The 23,561-nt window shown below is 42.8% G+C and overlaps 1 protein-coding gene across 1 annotated transcript in view; it reads left to right on the plus strand.

Moving 5' to 3' along the window:
* The first annotated feature begins 51 nt into the window (after window positions 1-51).
* KAT2A (lysine acetyltransferase 2A) overlaps window positions 52-23,561 on the plus strand; it is a 31,949-nt gene continuing 8,439 nt past the window's right edge. Inside the window, exons 1-11 of the mRNA XM_073004290.2 lie at window positions 52-2,608; window positions 7,813-7,936; window positions 9,980-10,125; window positions 12,279-12,368; window positions 12,811-12,992; window positions 13,722-13,913; window positions 16,024-16,130; window positions 17,315-17,425; window positions 18,792-18,928; window positions 20,097-20,305; window positions 21,200-21,326. Coding sequence (XP_072860391.2) covers window positions 2,300-2,608; window positions 7,813-7,936; window positions 9,980-10,125; window positions 12,279-12,368; window positions 12,811-12,992; window positions 13,722-13,913; window positions 16,024-16,130; window positions 17,315-17,425; window positions 18,792-18,928; window positions 20,097-20,305; window positions 21,200-21,326 — 1,734 coding nt within the window. The 5' untranslated portion in view covers window positions 52-2,299. The remainder of the gene's footprint in view (window positions 2,609-7,812; window positions 7,937-9,979; window positions 10,126-12,278; window positions 12,369-12,810; window positions 12,993-13,721; window positions 13,914-16,023; window positions 16,131-17,314; window positions 17,426-18,791; window positions 18,929-20,096; window positions 20,306-21,199; window positions 21,327-23,561) is intronic.

The raw sequence follows: 23,561 nt of genomic DNA on the forward strand, positions 1-23,561 counted from the left end.
ACATTGTACCAGTTGTGCTAATGAATTCAGATGGTTGCATTCTCCAATGTAAAACAGCTAAAATACTTCTGATTTTCCAAATATTTGTATTTTAAAAGACATTGCTTTTTTGGACATGTCATCAGAACATTTCAGATACAATAAGCACATCTGAACAACAACAGTAATAAGTATCTAAATAGTAAAACAGGTTATTTAAACATGAAAATTACCTAATATATATATATGTAATTAAAAATGTTTGTGGACTCAATCCCCCCTCTGAAGAAGAGATTTAAAATCAAACAATTTTTTTCTTATTTTCTTTAACTGGCCACTTGACCACGAAGAAGACAACTCTGTTGCACAAACTGATTAGATCCCCATAAAATTCAGTTTGTCCTCAGCCACCTGGTTTCTCATACAGTGAAAAAATTGAGGCAAATAATGTTCTCTGGCTAACGAGCAATCCAGTAAATGGCAAGCCAGATCTTCCACTTCATGTCCAGAGTCTTATCTTGCACTGGAATGCCACAGAATCTTCCTTGTTGCATTCTTGTGACAATGTGCTTGAACTGAAAATATGGAAAACAATATGCTAGCCTTTTTTCTTTTGGGAGGGGACCAGGTTACAGTATTCATTTTCTAGGAACAGAGTTTCTTCTCCAGAAGAAGCAAGAGTTCAAGGAAGTTGCACTATGTAATGTTCAACAGCAAGGGCTCCCAACTCCTAGAAACCATGGTCTGTATAGTTAGTGGTGAAGGCTTTGGAGAGTTTTAGTCCAAAAACATCTGGGGGCCAAGGCTGAGAATCATTTCTCTAAGCTAACAGTTTGCAATCTTGTGTCCCCAGATATTCTTGGGCTAAAACTCCCCAAAGCCTTCAACAACAGGTTGTGGTGGCCAGGATTTTTGGGAGCTGCGGTCCAAGAACATGGGGATCCAAGGTAGGGAAACACTATTCTCCAGGATGTATTTTCTGAATATTTTCCCACCTTCAGCTTTGTAGTCCTGGTTCTAATCTGCATGCAGTCAACCTGGAGAGATTTTACTCAGTAGTCTGCTGACTAAGACTGTTCATTTTTCCAATTCTGTATTTATAATGATGAAAGTTATTCTGTTGATATCAGGAGGATGTGGCTATTGGCACTTATTTTTTTAAGAACCAAAATTTATTTCCTTTCAGGAAGTAGCAGTTGGCACGTATTCTGCATTTTGTCTATTTACTGTCAATTGTTTCTATCTCTTAAGTTGTTGCTGGGGTACTTTGTTCATAGCCAACTGAAAAGGCTAATTTTTATTTCCAAGGAAAGATTTTCATTGAGGTTTGTACCATAATTTCTCAGTGGCTTTCTTTATATTACGTACTGTACTATAAAATAAAGCTGCTTAATAAAAACATCCATTCCTCTAAATTTAGAGTACTTACAGTGGTTATTGCAGGATACTATTAAAAAGTCCCTCTAAATAACAAGCCCTTTCACTTTATTAATACTAGTTGTACCAGGCTCATTAACCTGCATATCTAGAGCAGGTGAATCAATATCTTAATCCAATCTGCAACACACCAAAGTATGCATTACATAAAATTCACTATTACTTTAATTAATGTATTTCTAACTTTTCGACTCTGTGACTATATAAAATGATTGAAAATAAAATCCATCAATAATAAAAGTACAATTTCATACTGAAACTAACTTGACTGCAAACTTACTTGACACTAGAGGTTGCAGTCTATAAAAGTGTGTGTCAATAATTTTTTGCTATTTTGTCTCCACAATTACTTTTGGATCAAGAATGCACAAAAGAGGAATGATAAAACAAGGATGTAGCATCTTAAGAGTACAGTGAGTCCAGGAACCAATATTCTGTCCCTACTGTTGCCATATCATTCCGGTTTGTATTGTTCTAGCTAGTCATCTCCACGTCCATCAGTCAGTTATGTTCAACCAGAGCCGCCTACTTGTTTTTCCAAACCAATAAGCTTGATGGAAATGGTCGTCTTCCGAAAATGAAGGATGAACTACATCGATGTATACCGTATATGTGTGTGTTTGCTGTGAGGAATAACACGGCTCCCCTTGCAAATATTATTCCCAGTTGATTTCATTCCTTCCCCACCCACCCCCGCTGCTCCTGCTGCATATTTCTACATGACAAGGATCATTCATCTCATAGAGGCGATTCTTCTCCCAGTGCATCTTCACTTCAAACGACTACCTGTGGAACTACATCCCCCAGCATGCAACTGGTGTCAGGGCGCATGCTTACTAATCCAAAGCCTTAAAAAAAAAAAAACCTCCCATTTTTTCTGACTATGCGCAGTACTGTCTATGCGCCCACGCCGTCTCAGAGGGTCTTGGGCATCATGGCGGAGCCGGAGGTCTCCGCTCAGGTTTCCAGGACCTCGCAGACTAGCGCGCCCTCCGTTGCCGCTGTCGCCGCCGTCGCTGCTCCGCCGGGAGTGGGGACAGGCGGAGCTGCGGGAAGCAGCAGCAGCAGCAGCAGCGATCCGGTTCGCCCGGGATTAAGCCAGCAACAGCGCGCGAGCCAGCGCAAGGCGCATGCGCGGAGCTTCCCACGGCCAAAAAAGCTGGAAAAATTAGGAGTGTTTTCAGCGTGCAAGGTACGGGGGCCTGAACGGATCAAAAAAGTGCAAAATTTCCGGGTGCGTGGTCCAGCCATTGCTGCATCCTTCCCTGGACGAGAAAAGATGCCGTAAACTTGGAAGCCGTCTTACCTGCACTTCGCGGTTGGCTTGGGCTAGTAGTGTATGTTTGTTCATTATGAATACATGTGTTCTTAATCATTTAGGACCCAAGTGCTGTGGTCTGTGGCAATAGCTTGATTCTGCACTGTAGCTGATTGAGGGGCAGGTAACCTGGTGATCTCTGGATAGCTTGCAGTTCTCAGTGGCTTCTAAAAGAAGCGATGCTGATGTGGTATCTAGTGGGTACCAGGTTGCCAACGCCTTCATTGGTTCATTTTTTTGAACCTGTTGCTTATAAGATAGACTTGACCACATTTCTCTGTATTATCAACCACACAGGCAGTGGCTTAGGCTGCTGGGGCTTTAATGGGAATTGTAGTGCAACACCGCTGGAAGGGGTCTTTTGCAACCTATCTAAGACCCATTTATTGATCATGCCAGGAATTAAAGGGCTAACTTTCTGTAAGTATGTGGTGTTTTGTTGAACTCTATTCCCACCCAGAAGAAATCTGCTCCTTTGAGATCTGCTACAAGCATGATCAACCAGGACTGAGAACAACAGATGGAACACTGGATGCAACACTACACTGAGCTATATTCCAGAGAGAATGCAGCAACCGAAAAGGCATTAAATAACATCAGGTGCCTGCATGTCTTAGAAGAGTTGGACAACGAACCAACTTTAGCAGAAATAAAAGCAGCCTTGGACCCCCTCAACTCCAGCAAGGCACCTGGGAAGAACAACACCCCTGCTGAAGTGTTGTAAAGAGATAATCACCACCAAGCTGTATGAAATCTTTTGTCTTTGCTGGAGAGAAGGTGGAGTACCACAGGACATGAAGGATGCAAACATTGTCACATTGTATAAGAACAAAGGAGACAGGGGTGACTGCAATAACTACCATGGCATCTCTCTTCTCAGCATTGTAGGGAAGCTGCTTGCCCGTGTTGTACTGAAGAGGCTCCAGGTGCTTGCAGATAGAGTCTATCCAGAATCCCAGTGTGGATTTTGAGCTAATAGGTCCACAACTGACATGGTATTTTCAGTCAGACAGTTGCAGGAGAAATGTAGGGAATAATGACAGCCACTCTTTGTGGCCTGCATAGATCTTACAAGGCTTTTGATTTGGTTAGCAGGGATGGCCTTTTAAAAATACGTCCCAAGATTGGATGTCCACCTCAACTCCTTTCATGAGGAAATGAAGGGTACTCTAGTTTTTGATGGCTCAACATCAGATCCCTTTGACATCCGAAGCAGAGTGAAACAGCGCTGTGTCCTTGTGCTGACCCTGTTTGGGAGGGTTTTTTTTGCTCTCATGCTGAAGCATGCCTTTGGAGCTGCAACAGAAAGCGTCTATCTCCGGACTAGATCAGATGGAAAGCAAAGACCAAAGTCCAACTGAAATGCATGCAGGACTTCCTTTTCACCGATGATGCAGCCATTGTTGCCCACTCTGCTGAAGACCTCCAGCAACTCATGAATCGTTTTAGCAAGGCCTGCCAAGACTTTGGATTAACAATCAGCCTGAAGAAAACACAAGTCATGGGCCAGGGCGTGGACTCACCTCCCTCTATTACCATCTCCACACAAGAATTGGTGATTGTTCATGATTTTGTGTACCTTGGCTTGACGATCTCTGACACTCTAGATGTCGAGCTGGAGAAACGCATTGGCAAAGCATCTACCATGTTCTCTAGACTCACAAAGAGAGTATGGCTTAATAAGAAGCTGGTGGCATATACCAAGATCTGGGTCTCTAGAGCCTGTGTCCTGAGTACATTCCTGTACTACAGTGAGTCCTGGACCCTTTGTGCACAGTTCCATATGCGTTATCTCCAACTCATTTTTGGGATCACCTGGCAGGACGAAGTTCCAAATAGAGTAGTCCTAGAACAAGTTGGAATTTTTAGCATAAATACATTACTGAAACAGCGATGTCTATGTTAGCTAAGGCATGTCATGAGAATGGCTGATGGTCGGATTCCAAGAGATCTCCTGTATGGAGAATTAGTGCAGGGAAAGCGCCCCAGAGGGAGATCACAGCTGTGATACAAGGACATCTGCTAGCGGGATCTGAAGGCCTTAGGAATGGAAATCAACAGATGGGAAATGTTGACATCTGAGCATTCAGCCTGGAGGCAGGCAGTGAATCATGGCCTCCCATTTTGAAGATACACTTGTCCAGCAGGCCGAGGCAAAGAGGCACTCCTGAAACCAGCAAAATCAGGAGGCTGGACAGGGGACAGATTGTGTTTGTCTTGAGTGTGGAAGGGATTGTCACTCTTGAATTGGCCTTCTCAGCCACACTTTATGCTGTTCTAAGTCCTCTATTCAGAGCACATTACCATAGTCTCTCAAGGATGCCTAATCCTATTCCCACCCACCCTTTTTCCCAACTTGCCACTTGTCTGACAGTCTATGGTGAGAAAGCATCACCTTCATGTGACCAGAGAAAGATTTTTTTTCCACAAGCAGAGACCCCCTACACAGATTGCTGCCTTGTTGTGGCAAAGGGACTTGAGTAATTCAGAGAAGTTATGGGCTATGCTGTGCAGGGACATCCAAGATCGACAGGTCTTAGTGACATGTTCTGACTAAATGTGATCCACCTGGAGCCCAAACTGGCAAGCCACTCCAGTATCTTTGCCAAGAAAACTCCATGGACAGAAACAAAAGGCTAAAAGATATGATGCTGGATGATGAACCCCTCAGGTCGGAAGGTGTCCAACATGCTACTGAGGAAGTGAAAGGCAAGTCCAATGCTGCAAAGAAAAATACTTCATTGGAACCTGGAATATAAGATCTATGAACCTTGGTAAGCTGTATGTGGTCAAACAGGAGATGACAAGAATAAACATTGACATCCTGGGTGTCAGTGAACTAAAATGGACGGGAATGGGCGTATTCAATTCAGACAATTATCTTATCACCTATTGTGGGCAAGAATCCCATAGAAGAAATGGAGTAGCCCTCCTAGTCAACAAAAGAGTGGGAAAAGTTGTACTGGCATACAATCTCAAAAATGATAGAATGATTTCAATATGAATCCAAGGCAGACCTTTCAGCACATCACAGTAATCCAAGTTTATGCACCAACCACCAATGCTAAAGAGGCTGAAATTGACCAATTCTATGAAGACTTACAGAACTGACACCAGAGAAAGATGTTCTTATCATCATAGGGGACTGGAATGCTAAAGTAGGGAGTCAAGGGTTAAAAGGAACAACAGGCAAGTTTGGCCTTGGAGTTCAAAATGAAGCAGGGCAAAGGCTAATAGAGTTTTGCCAAGAGAACAAGCTGGTCCTCGACAAACACTCTCTTCCAGCAACACAAGAGGTGACTCTACACATGGAAATCACCAGATGGGCAACACCGTAATCAGATTGATTATATTCTGTGCAGCCAAAGATGGAGAAGCTCAATACAGTCAGCAAAAACAAGACCTAGAGCTGACTGCGGTTCTGATCATCCGCTTCTTATAGCAAAATTCAAGCTTAAACTGAAGAAAGTAGGAAAAACCACTGGGCTAGTCAGGTATAATCTAAACCAAATCCCTTGTGAATACACAGTGGAAGTGAAGAACAGATTTAAGGAACTAGGTTTGGTGGACAGAGTGCCTGAAGAACTATGGGTGGAGGCTTGTAACATTGTACAGGAGGCAGCAACAAAAACCATCCCAAAGAAAAGGAAATGCAAGAAAGCAAAGTGGCTGTTCAATGAGGCTGTACAAATAACAGAGAAGAGAAGGGAAACCAAATGCAAGGTAGATAGGGAAAGTTACAGAAAATGGAATGCAGTCTTCCAAAGAATAGCAAGGAAAGACAAGAGAGCCTTCTTAAATGAAGAGTGCAAACATATAGAGGAAAATAATAGAAAGGGAAAAACCAGAGATCTGTTCAAGAAAATTGGAGATATTAAAGGAACCTTTTGTGCAAAGATGGACATGATAAAGGACAAAAATGGTAGGGACCTAACAGAAGCCGAAGACATCAAGAAGAGGTGGCAAGAATACACAGAGGAATTTTACCAGAAAGAGATGGACACGACTTAATGACTAAACAACAAACAACAACAAGAGACCCCGTAAGAAGAGCATACGAGTGCATGGACAGGCTTTCTCATCAGGACACAAGTAGTACTATTTGGTGGACTGATTTGGAGTGAGTCTCCTCCAATCAAAGCAACCCATCCTTTGCAGATATTTGCAGTGGGATAAAGGTTCTAAGCAGACAAATATGTACAATATCGTCCTGCATATGTAGTAACACCTGCCAAATGAATGTTTTAAAGTAGAGAAAATCTACTTGGAAACTTGGATATCCTGGCGCATTGAAAAAAGGTGTGCCACTGTGAGTGCCTGATTAACTGTGTGCCTTGTTGCATGCTTGAATACATATTTCCAATGTATTTTGGAATATTTAGAGTTAGGGAGAGGATCCCAACTGCTTTTCAGGGGAATCTTTGACTTTTGATGTGTTTTAAAGCATGGACAAATTTATATGGGAAAAATTAGTATTTCGAATACCATGGCCTCATGTTGTTTGGAATGAGAACAGTTGCTGCAGATTGACAGAAATACAGTGCTCAAAACGGGTAGGAGGGTTGGTTCCTATCAAGGACACTTTCCTCATTCCTTGAAAATTCCATTCCTTCTCCCTCAAAAATGTCTGAGAGCAGTTGATTTAGCCTGGCTCTGCTTTGTATGATGGCATTATGTGTAGCTTTCAGTGCTTGGAAAACATTACTTTTTCAGACCACATCCTGCCACAGAATCCCACAGCCAGTGTAACCACTGTCAGTGCTGGCTGAAGGATTCTGGATGGACATGCAGTCCCAAAAAGTAATGTTTCCAAGCTCTGAAAACACATATCTTAACCTTTGGTATCCTTGGTAGGAATTTTGCCTCTGTGGTACTTTTGCTTTATACCAATGGTGGTTCTCCATATCTTGTTAAACTGCAAATAAAGTAAAATAATAATCTCCCCAACTCAACTATTGTGAGTCCCAGCCATAGGCCTTGCTGGCTGGAAGCTGGATTCCACATTCTCAGAGGGCCTTGCCCTATATATATAAAACACTGATCAATTTAAAAACCTCTTTCTTTCTTCGCCTCTCCAGGCTAATGACTCTTGCAAATGCAATGGCTGGAAGAACCCAAACCCACCCACGGCCCCCCGCATGGACCTGCAGCAAACAGTCACCAATCTCAACGAGCCCTGTCGTAGCTGTGGGCACACGCTAGGTAATCATACAAGATACCGTTTGTCCCTCATGCCCTTCTCTCCTTTTGTGTTAGCAAGCTGATTATCACTGGCAGGGGGGAAACCCAGTGTGGTGCAATGAATAGAGTGATGAACTAGGACTCAAGAGGCCTGGCTTCAAATCTCCACTCAGCCACTCAGGAAGGTGGGGGTGGAAGTGGAAAAGCCACAACTTAAATATCTCACTTACCTTGAAGGCCCTATTAGGAACACAATTAGTCTGCTCCAGCTTGTGGAACTTTATAACAACACAGAGGAGAGGAGTCTTAACTCGTTTACTTGTGTAAAAGTGATGTTCTGATTTCCAGCAGTTGGAAAGGATGAGAGCGGAGGTTTATGAGACAAAGCAGGAAACATCTCTGGATATTATGCGACTCCCAGCTTCCATCAGACCCTGCTACTGCAGCCAGTGGTAGAGGCTCTCAGGGGTGGCACCCAACAACATCTAGAGGGTGGCCATACTTCCTTATTTTCCCCTTGCTTGTAATTTGTCATTTTTTCCCTCCCTGTTCTTCCAGAATACTGCTTGCCAAGTAAAAACCACTGGCTGCTGTTTGATATAATTTCCCAGCTTTCATTGAATAAAACTCAGGTTTCTCAACATCTCGGTGAGGTGGTTTAGGCTGCAAGAAAATGACTTCTCCTAGGCTGTCCAGCAAGGTTCCCTCTAAGTTGTGTGGCTGTGTGGGTCCACAACACTGCGCCCTCCTCCATGCAGTGCTCCTTCTCTGCACACCCACAACAAGCATTTCCAACCCTGTTCTGCTCACAACAACACCAGGGGGGCGAGGAGTTGCAGAAGAGCAGAGACCTGTCCAGTGGGACTGAAAATTAGAGGGAACATCGCTGCCCAGTCCATCACTATGTTTCCCACAGGCAGCATATGACTTCCGTGAGCCCAAATGTGGCCCCCAATACCTTCACACAGCCCTTGACATCATTTTTTAGATTTGTCCACTAAGCTCCGTTGTGCCCCGTAGGTAACATAGAGAGCAAGTTTGTCATGTTTTGAGGCACCCAGCATCCTTGAGTCCCCACGCTGTCTCCCCAGTTTAAAAGCAGTTGATCATTTAGGAACTTAATTCAGTTTTTAGAAAGTGATCTTTCAGTTAAAATGTGGGGTGGTGGTGAAGAAAACGATATTTGGGGTGAAATTTTAGGAACAGATGCAGCCCACCAAGATCCCGGATTCAGGTATGTAGACCCTAGACCTCTGGAATGTCTCCCCTCTGTTGTACAGGCCATTGCAGCTGCTGTTTTCATCCCCTTGCTTGGATGCCTTAAAAAAAGAGTATTTGGGCATTTCAATGATTTAAAAGTACAAAAAACCAATAAAAGCAATACCTAATATCACGTAAGCTGATGTAAGCCACAAACTTGCATAGGGCAGACATACCCAGCTGTTGTGACATAAACACCAAAAAAAATCAAAGTAGTCACATGATTCATGTCTAGAAACAAAAGTCTTGGTTGAATAATGCTTTTTTTGTAGGGTCACTGAAAGGTGACAAACAAAATAAGCTTTTGAGTTGTCCCCAACTCTTGATCAGTGAAAAAGATTAGCCGATTCTGAGGACCAGTGAAGATGTAGAGCATCTAAAAAATTGGATTAGATCAATTCTCCATGAAAGCAGACTAATGACTTTTATCTCCACTGCTATCTTGGTATCTCATTTTATGTTGGTTCTGCAGTTCACCTCTTGCCTTATTACCATTGGTTTGATTTTAAGTACAGTGGCTTTCATTTTGTCATATTTTTGGATTGCTTGCTTCTTCATCCCTCCCAATTTTCTAGTATCCATGTTTGACAAAAGAGTTCTGGAGAATTTCACAACTCACCTTGTTTGTAACATTTTAGTGAGCTGCTAAATCATACCCAGCCCTACTTCTGTTTCTACATAAACACAGCAGCTTTGGAGAGAGGGAGGATAGAAAATTGAATGGTGTTGAACATGACTGTAGATCATTGCATCCCCCAGCTTGAAGAGACCACATATAGAGCATGATCTCTCTTCTTTGTCTAGCTGACCATGTGTCTCATCTGGAGAATGTCTCTGAGGAAGAGATCAATCGGCTTCTGGGAATGGTGGTAGATGTGGAGAACCTTTTCATGTCTGTGCACAAGGAAGAGGACACCGACACCAAGCAGGTGTACTTCTACCTGTTCAAGGTGAGTCCCGGTAAGGGAAGGAGAACAACCAGGAATGTCTGTAGTGGTTTTTGAGCAGAGACTTGGCTCAGCAAAAGAACAAGTTTGAGATATCCTAAGCTGGCATTTCTCATCAACATTGTTTTTATTTATAGAATTGTTGTCAGCTTGATAGGGTCAGCCCTACCATTAGGCATAGTTGAGTTGTTGCTTCAGATGGCAGATGCTGGGTGGTGTGAAGAGGGAAGTAGTAGTAAACCTCCTCTATTCCCCTCTGTTGAAGGACAGAATTGTGTATTCTGAGCAACCTGCCCTATGTGGTTTAAGCTAGCCTTCTGCCCCTATGCAACATGGAGGATGCAGTCCCATTACCAGTGCTTAACAAAGATACAGTGGCCAACCATGTCGTCTTCTGTAGTTGGAATGAGGTGGGCTGCTGTCTTGTCCTTTGTCTCAGGCTTCAAAATGCCTTCAAGATCTTGTTGCACCTCATTCAGATAATGCAGCTGTAAGAATCTATTGTTTAATCCTGTGCTTGAAAAAAGCCAGCTTCCACAGAATGGCTTCTTCCCAAAGATTTGCTATGTTATGATATGTCCATCCCCTCCAGTGAAGAATTGAAGAAGTGATTAAAGTCAGGGAGGCAGATCAACATACAACAAATGAGGTGACTGTGGGGTACAGTAGTGCCTCGCTTGACGACGTTAATTCGTTCCAGCGAAATCGCTGTGGAGCAAAAACATCATACGAAATAAAAAACCCATTGAAACACATTGAAAACCGTTCAATACATTCCAGTGGACTGAATACCTGCTCGTCCAGCGAAGATCCTCCATAGGGGCGGCCATTTTCGGTGCCTGTAGTGCGAAAAATCAGTCCTAAAAACAGCGGCGGGGGGGGGCTTTTCTTCAGCCGGCGGCCATTTTGAACCCCGGCGATCAGCTATTTGTTGATCGTCGTAAAGCGGAAATAGGTTCCCGAAGAAGGGAGTCGATCATCACACAGCGAAAAAAACCCATTTAAACCATCGTTTTGCGATCGCAAAAACGTCAGCGTTAAGCGGATTCATTGTTAAACGGGGTAATCACCCAGTGAGGCATGACTGTAGTGGGGAAAAGAATGAAGTGTAGTTCCTGGGATGTTTCAGAATCCAGTGAAAATGAAAAGAAGCCTGCATGATGGTGGTTCTGCAGATCAAAAGTCTCTCTGTGTGTCTGTGTATATTTGAAAGGGAGTAGGCATACAAAGACATATTAGCCTTGTTTCCAATGCTGTTACCATTGCTTGAGATCATATATTTCTCACTCCTATGATTACTTCCCCCCCTTTTTTCCCCTCTCTTCTTTTTATTTTCAATCCTCCCCTTTTCTGTGTCTGTTTAATGGAGGTAAGAAATGACTCCGAGATACTAAGATAAAGTTGGAGACTGATGTGGATAGGAGAGAGACAAATGAAGACAAAAAGACTGTCTTTTTTGGACTGCTTGATTTTTTTTTTAGCCCTGACTTAACTTCAGTGCAACAAGATGGAATACATTGGCCCTTTAGAGTCATGTTTTGTTATAGAATCCAAGTAGACTCAGACTTAATAGGTTTCCGGTGTTTCCAAATATCAGTCACTTGCCGTATATATGGTTTCTAACAAAGAAATAGCAGAGAGGAGATTAAGAAGTCACAAGGAATCTATTGCTGTTTCTTTTGGGGCACTGTTTTGTTACAAGTAATGTAACCGGTATATTGGGACAAAAATGTCTCATGTCATTTTTCAGTGAAAGATACAGTGAAGTAGAAGTTGAAATGGTTTGGTTCTTAGTAGGTCGGCTTCATTCAGGGGAAATTGAAATTTCTTTCATGGAGGAAATCTCATTGAGAAAGTGAGGCATGAATCATACGCCTCGCCCTCAGTGGAATTGCGGGGCGGGAATGGTAGTATTCAGGAAATACCAGCAGCTCATACAAGGTAAGTATTTCCTGCCCAAGTATAAGGATTAAATAATTTAATAAATTTGAATTGTGTGATTTTGAATCAATATGGAAATGGTACACAGCTTGGTTGTAAACCATGCGGACTGGATCATGGGCATTCTGCTGATTCCATAAGATTCTGGAAAGGCTCAGGTAGACCTGCTCCAGCAAACACAACAAATTCTCAGGTTTGTTTTTCTTTCTCTGCAGCTCCTTAGGAAGTGCATTCTGCAGATGAGTCGACCAGTTGTTGAGGGATCTCTCGGGAGTCCTCCTTTTGAAAAACCAAACATTGAACAGGTAAAACCCTTTGTTTGTTTTGTCTTGTTTTGTTCTGTTGGGTTGTTTGAGTGTTTTTTGAATTGCTTCTCCCTGCTTCGGGAACCGATTCTCGCAAAACGACAATTTTCCTACAGCTGTTCGGCAGTTTCAAAATGACCGTGGGTAAAAAAAGTGGCCACCCGCTGTTTTCTGGGATGGATTCCTCGCTGCACGGGCAGCGAAAATGGCCGCACTGTGGAGGATCTTTGCTGGATGGTGAGTTTCAAGCCCATAGGAACGCATTAATCGGGTTTTAATGCATTTCTATGGGCTTTTTAATTTCGCTTTACGATGTTTTCATTCTACAGCGATTTCGCTGGAACGAATTAACATCGTAATGCGAGGCACCACTGTATATATGCTTATTTTAATGTTGTTCTGTTGCTAGAATATACCACCTGTTCTCCTTTCTCATTCCTAGGGTGTCTTAAACTTTGTGCAGTACAAGTTCAGTCATTTACCCCCCAAGGAGCGGCAAACCATGTTTGAGCTGTCCAAAATGTTTCTTCTGTGCCTAAACTACTGGAAACTAGAAACGCCATCCCAGTTCCGCCAGCGTTCACAAAACGATGATGTGGCAACCTATAAGGTTAACTACACCCGGTGAGTTTCAGAAGAAGAGGGTGTACTTCAGAAAGCAGAGCCAAGGTTTGCCAGAGCATGTGTTGGCTATGACTGTATCAGTGCTTTGCTTTGTAATGTGTGCCTGTCTCTAGCCATCATGTTATTAAAAAAAAACAAATACTTTGTTTCCTTTCTCCTGAGTAGCTACTGAGATTCAAAAACCTGGTGCTTCTCATCCTATGGAGCAATCCTCCTTTTGTGAAACATCACTCCCAGAGGGGAACGTTGCTGCTGCCACCAGCGCAGTCTTTCTACTTTTTAGAAGTTGCCCAAACTTTGTTGTGCTAGAGGCAAGGCTTGGACGCATCATTACTTGTAATATATTCCTCCAGGGGACAACAATGGCACATAGCATTTTTCTGTTTGTTTGTTTGTTTGTTTGTTTGTTTGTTTGTTTGTTTGTTTGTTTTAAATAACACCATGACTGAAAAACAGTTCTGATTTCTGGGAGCTATATTCCTGAAAAAGCAACTTTTCCAAGTTCTGATGTTCACCTGGACAGAAATGTCCCAGCATGATGCAAGCCAGCTTCCTGTGTTCGGTATTCAACTTTCTAGTCACATTACAGTGTCTCCTCTTCCAACCTACATCTCTTGCCTTGAACTTGCCTTTATTTTATATCCCTGCAGACTGGCAGAGGGGCAAGTAGGCCTAAGAGTTTTGTGGATCCATTGGTTCTCATTGACACTCTTCCGTCCCTCTCTCCAGGTGGCTGTGTTACTGCCATGTTCCCCAGAGCTGCGACAGTCTTCCTCGCTACGAAACCACCCAGGTCTTTGGGCGCAACCTCCTCAAGTCCACTTTCACAGTTACTCGACGGCAGCTGCTAGAGAAATTCCGAGTGGAAAAAGACAAGCTGGTGCCAGAGAAGCGGACCCTCATCCTCACCCATTTCCCCAAGTAATGTTCCACAAAGCATCACATATGTGGGAGAGGAGGAGTGCACGTATGCATGCGTGGCTTGAATTCAGTTTGTAGTCCCAACTAGAGTGAAGCCATTGAATCAATGGGGTATTTTAGTGTTGTCCCTCCATTCAGAAATTGATTCAATTGACTGCCATTTGTATTTAAAATTCTCTCTCTCTCTCTCTCTCTCTCTCTCTCTCTCTCTCTCTCTCTCTCTCTCTCTCTCTCTCTCTCTCTCTCTCTCTCTCTCTCTCTGTGTGTGTGTGTGTGTGTGTGCGCGCGCGCGCATGCACACAAAGAATTGCCTTTTCTTGGGAATCTTAGGCTCACTTCTTTTCGGGTGGCAAACCTATGTCTCGAATTATTAGATTGTTTTAGATTGAGAGGCTAAAATATCCAGGGTGAGTAGATTTCAAGCTACATCAATTATTCCTAACATCTAAGTTACCCAAGACTGGGAATCACTGAGTTAGATGGCTCCACCTTGTTTTTGTTCTTTAGCTAGAATCTCTAGGTCCACCAAGTAGGATGTAAATGGCAGTTAAAGGGGTTTTTTGTACAATTATAATTAAGCAGTATTATAGTGGAGGCAGGGCTGGTGGGGTTAGCACACCTGGACATCTGTGGTTATTTGCCACCAGCACCAACATCACTCACTCTTCACTACAGTATTCCCAGTAGGCAGGGTTGACCAGAGCTGCTTTCTAATCCCATGATACTATTGCAAGTTATCACTATAGTAATGTTGAGTATTTGGGATGGCTTAGTCTTAAATAGGCTGTTAAGACCTCTTAGTTTTGTCAAAGACTTCTTCTAGGTGGAGACGAAAGCATTTAGTTTGTTGGTATAGAGCAGTGATTCTCAACCTTTGGTCTCCAGATGTTTGTGGACTACAATTCCCAGAAATCTGGGCCAGCAGAACCAGGGTAAAGGCTTCTGAGAGCTTTAGTCCAAGAACATCTGGAGACCAAGGTTGGGAACCACTGGTATAGAGCAACACCTTTGCCTGGGTTTTTTAGATTTTCCTGGAGGTGAGGGGTTAGCTATGGGCCTATCGTGATGAGCACTCACACTTCATGAGGTGCCATTAAGGCAACTGAATTAAGAACTAAGAAGCTCATGAATGGGACATGAAGCCAACCACCACCACCTCACCTTATATTTCTACGAAAACTAGTATTAAGAAACGTGTTGCCTCCAGTACTTAAGGTAATATATAGCCATCATGACCAGGAGCTATTGATACCCTTCTTCTACAGAGGATACAGCTTTCTCAGGTTTGATTTGATTCCTGGGCTGAATCTTACACAGAACTTAAGAAGTACTAAGTTCCAAGTAATATGGTTACTTGTACAGTGGTGCCTTGCAAGACGAACGCCTCACAGGACGAAAAACCCGCAAGACTAATGGTTTTTACGATCACTGTGGTGCCTCGCAAAACGGCTTTTTCTATGGCCGTGCTTTGCAAGACTTTTTTTTCCGCAAGACTGATGCCTTACAAGACAAAAATAATTCATTCGTCTTGCGAGGTTCCCATAGGAATGCATTACAGTACAATGCATTCCTATGAGAAACCGCTTTTCGCAATACGAAAATTTTGCAAGACAGCAATACTTGCGGAACGAATTACTTTCGTCTCGCGAGGCACCACTGTAATTGGTTACTTTGGGAATGGCAGTGACAGCATAAGAAATTAACATAGTGAAAATAATGTAACAAGCATGCATTAATTGGCTTTTAGTGTAACAAGTATTGTGTTCTAGTTTGTGAACTAGCAATGTCTGTTTGCTGTTCAAAGGATATTTGAATGCATTTTGAGGTGTTTTGAGTGGGATTTTTAAAGTTTCATGCATTCTTTTATCAACCTATGATTTCTCACAAAAACCTAATGACGGAACATGGAGCTCTATAACAAGCAATGCCAGTGATTACCAACATTCTTTTTTTCAGAATGTCAAAATGAATAACAGGACTGGTTTGCTTTTAAAAAGGAACTTTAAAAGCACTGAACTTAACGCTAAGTCTAAGCTCAGTGCTCCTGGCTTTGTGGGACAGCTCACAATTATTTTGCCTGGCTGATTCCAGTCTGTACCCCCTTGTTTAGATTTCTGTCGATGCTAGAGGAGGAAATCTATGGAGAGAGCTCCCCAATTTGGGAAGCAGACTTCACTATGCCTGCAACAGAAGGAGCCCCACTTGTACCCCGGCCAGGTATGTTAAATCTCTTGAACGCCACGCCCCCTTCCTTAGCATCCATCTTTACACAAAACTGTATTCACAAAACTGTTGAGTGTTTCAAACTATGCTTTACAGCTGAGTCTGATTTCATGGAGGCAAGGGCTCTCCTCTAGAATTTAGTAAATAAGCTATCCAAGGTGCTGAATATTTGGGGGGGGGATAAGATTCAGCACCTTGGATAGCACCTCTGAAGTCTGGAGTAAAACTAAGCATGGGTTCAGCACTCCAGGAGTCAAGAGTCCCTAGCCTGCAGTGCCTATGAAGCTGCATTATGCAGAGTTGGCTGATCTGGCCCATTGATGCCTACATTGACTGGTAGTAGATTTACAAGTTTCAGGCAGAGAGCCTTCCTCACTCTGCTGTCTTGAGTTCTTTTAATGGACAGCATTGAAAATTGAACTTAGAATCTTGGACATGCGCAACATGCTCAGCCACTGAGCTGTAGCCTTTCTTTGTCTGCACATCAGCCAGAGACAGTGTTGAAACAGATGTCACGCTCATGGCAAAGGATCTGTCTGCCACAAACTGACAGACTCAACAAATACAGGGTTTTGCAGTGCCTGTTGTGCACCCAGGTGGTTGCATGAAGGAGGCTGCAAGTGCTGGTGATGTGTGTGTGTTGCAAAGGAGTTAGCAATGGCAGAGACATGGTCTACTGCAAAATGATGCCTATAGGGCAGTGAACAAAATCACTTAGTATCCTCTCCCCACTTAAAGTTAGGTTCTCTAGCTATCTTGAGTTCCAGGAGGTTTTCCGTTTTCTCCAACTGGACAGCATACACATGTTATGAGACTGCAGCTCTCATTTCCATTGAATGCTAGCTGGGTTTGATGAATGTTGTAGTTTAAAACTGGTTATAGGGCATAAGATTGGGGAAGATACTATATGATATTGTCATGAAACTCTAGTTGAAGTTGTCGCCATCAGCCAAAATTGGGGGGGGCTGGGGGGATGTCATCTTGTACCCTTTGCTATCTCAAAACCTAACCTACCATATAGGATTGAGCATCAGAACGGAAGAATCTATGCATGCCACCTTGATCTGCGTAAAAAAAGGGTGGAGTACAAATGGGAAGAGGGAATGAGTAGATGAAAAACATTCTCCCTTGCTGATGTTTTAACAGGACTGTGTATTATTGTTGTTTTTCCCGTGTAGCGATCAGCACAGTTCCTGCAGCCAGCACTCCACTCTTCAGCAAATCTCTCAGCTGCAGCTCATCTTTATCATCTATTAACCTGGATGGCAGCTCAATGGATTCTGTGCCAGGTAAATCAGTAGTGTCAGCTAGGAAATTTCAGCAGGTGGATTTAAAGATTTGCCACAAAGGGCTTGATGAAAGACCTCTATTGGGAGAAAGATTTTTATTCCCTCTTAGAAAAAAATGGTGCCTGGAAGATCTTTTAAAGAGTTTTGTGAAATTCAGAAGCTTGCGTACTGCTTTGCAAACATCGGTTTGGTGCCTCTGAAAGCATTTTGCCCCAGCTTAAGTGTCTCTACATATTTTGGTTAAGATGATTTCCCATCATTTTTTATCATTGGCTGTTCAGACTGGACTGAGGTGGGCTGAAGGCCAAAGCAACTGCAAGGGCCCAAGTTGGGGATGATTGGTTTAAAGAGGTAAAAATAGATCCAGGTTTAGACATGCTTAAGAATAGACCCATTGTAACCAAATCACAATAGTCTCATTGATTTCACTGGAACTGCTCTAACTAAATCTTGATCCAAGGCATACTTTCACAGGAATTTCAAGAGTGAATTAACAGTATCTTTAATATCCTAAATTCATCAGCTGTGTAGAAGTAAAATCTCCAATCAGATGTACAGTGGTGCCTCGACTTGCGAACATCCTGACATACAACTATTTCAAGTTACAACCAGCTCCGGCCGCAAAATTTTGCTTCGACTTGCGACCAGAGCTTCACATTATGATAAAAAAAGGCAGGGAAAAAAGGTGGGGAATTCAAATTGCTAACCCTTGGTGACAAAGAGGCTGCTTCTTTGTAGCTCTTTCACCCTAGCAGTTAGAGAGTGTGGGTTTTGCTGTGTGGTTTTGGGCTGGAGAGAGTTATGTTTCTGTGCTGTGATGGATCTTGCAGTCTTTGTTTTTTTGTGGGGGGGGTTTACGTTTCCAATGGGTTTTGCAGGGTTTGTTTGCTTTTTGGGTTTCTTTCTTCCCATTTCCGACAGGTCTTGCAGGGTTTGTTTGCTTTTTGGGTCTCCTCCCCATTTCTGATGTGTCTTGCAGGGTTTGTTTGCTTTGCTTTTTTTTCATTTCCGAAGGGTCTTGCACGGTTTGTTTGCTTTTCTTTTCTTTTCCTTAGGCTGGAACGGATTAATCACATTTCTGATGGGTCTTGCAGTGTGGTTGTTTTTTTGTGGGTTTTTTTAGTGATTTTTTTCTTCGGCCGGAATGGATTAATTGCATTTCAATGCATTCCTATGGAGAATGGTGCTTCAACTTATGACCATTTCGAGTTACAACCGGATTTCCGGAACCAATTAAGTTCATAAGTCGAGGCATCACTGTAACGCATTATGTACACAAGTCCAAAACAATGATTTGTGGAAGTTGCAGGAATCCCTAGGGCCTAAAATCAATCTCTTACACTTTGAAAACCTTTGATTTTTATAGGTGAGAAGAGGAAACTTCCAGAGAGCTTAACACTTGAGGACGCCAAGCGTATTCGTGTGTTAGGTGACATCCCGATGGAACTTGTGAATGAAGTCATGTTAACTATCACAGATCCAGCAGCCATGTTGGGCCCTGAGGTATGTTAAACCAAATTAGGAGTATATGTTAACACACTTTTGCTATCTCTTAGTTATAGCCTTACTACCATGGAACTCAGCATACCAGTTCCACGAATAGTCAGTGTTTGTGGGGTATACTGTACTGCATTACAGCCTTCACCGTCAAATTTGTTTGTTTGTAGGACATGCATATCTCTTCACTGAATTGAAACACAGAAGTGTGAGGAGAAAGGCCTAGCCCCCCCCCCCCAAAAAAAAACATCCTGCTTTCTCTTTCAGGCTGAAACTTTGAAGCTGTTCTTGTGAGCTGTGTTTAGATATGTTCAGGGGGAGATTGTTAAGCTTTGACCCTTCCTGCTTTGGGTTTGCCTGCTGTTGGTATTCAGCCCTGACCAGACAATGCGAAATTTACTTTTGTTGTCTGAAGGCTCAGAGTTTGAGAGGCTGCTTTATATCCTCTTGTAAACCCCAAAAGGCATTCTCCCCCTAATAATCCCAAATGACTGGGAGCTAGTTGTTACTCAGCCACCTGGCAAATGAGTTGCAGGCCACAAAAGGAACTGTACAAGATCTGACTTTGCCCATTATGGATCAAGAGAAGGTGGCTTTCTGGGGGGGGGCAAATACTTTTTCACCTTTGCTTCACTGTGAAAATGTTCTCTGTCTTACAAGTTTGAGACTTCCCTGTCTCAAATGTTGCATATTTTCTCCAGCATTTATATCAGAAATACTGATGACCACAAATTGTCTTGTTCCTCTCCTCCTCTTTCTCCGTCTCCTCCTGAGGTCTAGTTCCTTGAACAGACAGTACTTAATGTAGAATAAGTTTAGACTCTGATGATGAATTGAACATTGAAAACCATTGTCCTTTATTTGTTTATTGAGTAATTTGAATATACAGAGATAACTCAGAAGCAAAGTTTTTTAGGAATTATGACTGGTTAACTTGGAGGTGAATGGCTGTGCCCTTCCAGAGATTTTTGTCCTAACATTCCCCTTAGCCAATGTTGAGGGACTGCAGGAGTGTCCACCCGAAATTTCCTGGAGGGCAACATGTTCCCCATCCGTGACATAACTGCGCTTAGGGAAAGAAGACCAATCCCATCCCCAGTCTCAACACTCAGCTCCCATCCCTTTTCATGCTCACATGGCCCAATTCCTACCTGCGCTTTTCTTTTACTTGTAGACCAGTCTGCTCTCAGCGAACGCCGCACGCGATGAGACAGCCCGACTTGAGGAGCGGCGTGGCATCATTGAATTCCATGTCATCGGCAACTCCCTCTCTCAGAAATCAAACAAGAAGATCCTCATGTGGCTGGTCGGCCTGCAGAATGTTTTTTCACATCAACTTCCGCGAATGCCCAAGGAGTACATCACCCGCCTGGTTTTTGACCCGTGAGTTGGGCAATGGTTCTGTGGTCCGTCCTTCATCATAAGGGGTGGTGGTGGTGGTTGTAGTAACAATTGCACCATAATATTGTTGCTGTGCTAGTATTTTGCATACAATGCAAAGCTGTCATGGAATTGGGCAAATTAAGATATTTTCCTTTCAATGATGTCTCATGAAGATGAATTGAAGAATCTGTTTCCCAAACAAAATAGCAAGAGGCCTGTATGTGAAAATGAGCCCTCCATGAGGACATAGAGCTTCTTGTTTTTCCTGGGTATCATAGGATGTCTTCCATGACTACTGACCTTTCACCACATCTTAGTGTTCTGTCCCTTCAAAAACTACAGTGTCTGAGAGAAAAAAGTCATGCTTGAGCAGAACAGAAAATAGAAGATGTTATTTCTCTAAAGCCTAGAACAATATGGTATTGCTTCTGGTGCTGCTTTGCTGTAAAACCCCTCATTTTTCTGTGAGTGCCCTCAAATATTAAGAGTATTTGTGAACATTCTTCAACATCTCAACAGATGAAGTAAAGACTAGGGCTGGATGTGACTTGTTATTCCATACTGCCTAGTACTTCTCCCATTGGTTCTAATCAAAGTACATATGATGTACAGATTTAATCTGGTTTAGCAGTCATTTTCTCTTCGCAAGCCCTTCAGGAATTGTATCTTTATGAGGTAGAGCAAGGGGTTCCTCAGCAATACAACAACAAATTTTACAGGCCCCCCCCCCGATTTTAGGTGGGGAACCATGTCAGTTGAAGGTTCATGCTGGAGAGCAGAAGAGGCAGGCACTGCTGTAAAATTTTCTTAGATTCTATCAAGAAAATATGATGGGTGCGAGAATACTCGACTTGACTCTCTAGTCCTAAATATTTCCTGCATTTTTCTTGGCAGTAAGCACAAGACTCTTGCACTGATTAAGGATGGACGAGTGATTGGTGGCATCTGCTTTAGGATGTTCCCAACACAGGGATTCACGGAGATCGTCTTTTGTGCGGTGACGTCCAATGAGCAAGTGAAGGTAGGGCAGTTAGGATGTATTTTATTTTCGTTTGTGGGGTTGTGTATTGGGACTAAGAGAGTGATTGCCAATGTTGGAAAGAGAATTAAGCTTTAAGATCACACTTCACTCTCTGCACTTAAAATATTTCAAAGTTCATAATCAGTACAAATCAATCAAGGAATTGTTAAAAAAATTAGGAGATCTGTGTGTTACGTGTCATAATTGTTTCTAACTTCTGGTGGTCCTATGACTCCAGAAGGTCCTCTCATTAACAACCCTGATCATAAACTCATATATCTTCATATAAGAGTTCAACACTTCATCTCAGCATTGTAGGGAAGCTGCTTGCCCGTGTTGTGCTGAAGAGGCTCCAGGTGCTTACAGACAGAGTCTATCCAGAACCACAGTGTGGATTTCGAGGCAATAGGTTCATCACTGACATGGTATTTTCCCTCAGACAGTTGCAGGAGAAATGTAGGGAACAATGACAGCAACTCTTTGTGGCCTTCATGGATCTTACAAAGGCCTTTCATTTAGTTAGCAGGGACGGCCTTTTTAAAATACGTCCCAAGATTGAATGTCTACCTCGACTCCTTAACATCATCAGGTCCTTTCATGAAGAAATGAAGGGCACTGTAGTTTTTGATGGCTCAACATTAGATTCCTTTGACATCTGAAGCAGAGTGAAACAGGGCTGTATCCTTGCGCGGACCCTTTTTGGGATTTTTTTTGTTGTCATGCTGAAGCTGGAATTTTTAGCATGTATACATTACTGAAACAGTGATGTCTGCATTGGGTTGGACATGTTGTGAGAATGGCTGACGGTCGGATTCCAAAATGTATGGAGAATTAGTGCAGGGAAAGCACCCCAGAGGGAGACCACAGCTGCAGTACAAGGAGATATGCAAGCGGGATCTGAAGGCCTTAGGTTTGTATTATTGTAACACAATAGGTATTGTTTTTGTTATGCTGTTTTGAATGGATTTATTAAAAAATATATTTATTAAGTAAAAAGCAATGTGTGAGAAGGCCAAGCAAAGAATAGTTTCTTGCATACCAAGAGATCAGTCACCTTTCGTACACCAAAAAAATCAAAATTTTGTATTTTAAATGAAAGAATGCTCTTGCCCACCAAAACCAGTGGGCGCTAAGGTGGAGTTGGGTAAGGTGTGGCTGTCCAGGTGTTCCTGAACTCCAGGTGTCATCCATGCCTTCCAACGTGACCAGTAGTGAAGTATGATGGGAGTTGTACTTTGGCAGTAGTGCTTTATCTGGAAGATCATGTCTGGGATAAAGATAAGGAATGTGGATGCTTGTTGCCTTTGCATGTCCTTATACTGCTTCCAAAGCCAGCTGGATAGCTCAATGGTTTAGGTATCTGGCTGTGGAACCAGAGTTATGGGTAGCAGACAGGGATCATGAAGAGAAAGCAGAAAAATGTGATGAACAACAAGGGAGTGAACACACTTGAAAATGAACCACAGAGCTTGAAAATTATATCAGAGGAAAGAGCCAAAAACTGAATGGTAAAAGAGGTGAAAAAATAATGATAGTCCTTTGTATGCACAAGAAGTGAGTTAAGTCTTCAGTAACCTTAGGTGAGAGAGAGAAAAAATGAATTTAAATTGGGGTGAGTCATCGTGCTATATGTAATGAACATGAGAGTTGTCTAGAGAATGGGTTGTGTGGAGATGAGCAAAATTATACCACAGAAAGGGGATGGTGTTCCAAAAAAAGTGGGATAATGAAACTAGTGAGTAGGAGTGGAGGTGAATGGCTTCCTCTTCCCCAGCTAGGCTTCTCTCCTGCTCTTGTTCAGGAACTTGTGGGTGTTTCTCTTTCACACAATTCACTGGAAGTGTGAGGTAGAGATGAGCAGTCAGTTCCAGATGTAATCCAGTCCTCCATTACCTGAGAGTGAATTCGATTTAGTACAGGTGGAGATTACTTCAGAGTAAACCTATATCTGGGATTACAGCATTATTTTTAATTCATTCTTACATGGCTTCTGAGAAAAGACAAATAAAAGGGTGCTTGCTAGAACACAGTTACCTGAATGCTGGGATGGGGAGCCTTTGGGAGTCTTAATTAAGTGCTCAGGTGTCTCAGCGATCATGGTCAGTGGAAGGGGATTGTGGGAGCTGTAGTCCAAAACATCTGAAAGGCCCAAGGTTTCCTCTCTGGGCCCGCATTCTTGTCACGGCAAGGAGGGACTTTGAACTCCATTGAGCATCTGCTGGCTTAAAAGCCATA

This window comes from Pogona vitticeps, chromosome 6 (genome assembly GCF_051106095.1).
Source record: "Pogona vitticeps strain Pit_001003342236 chromosome 6, PviZW2.1, whole genome shotgun sequence".
In the NCBI taxonomy this organism is placed as follows: domain Eukaryota; kingdom Metazoa; phylum Chordata; class Lepidosauria; order Squamata; family Agamidae; genus Pogona; species Pogona vitticeps.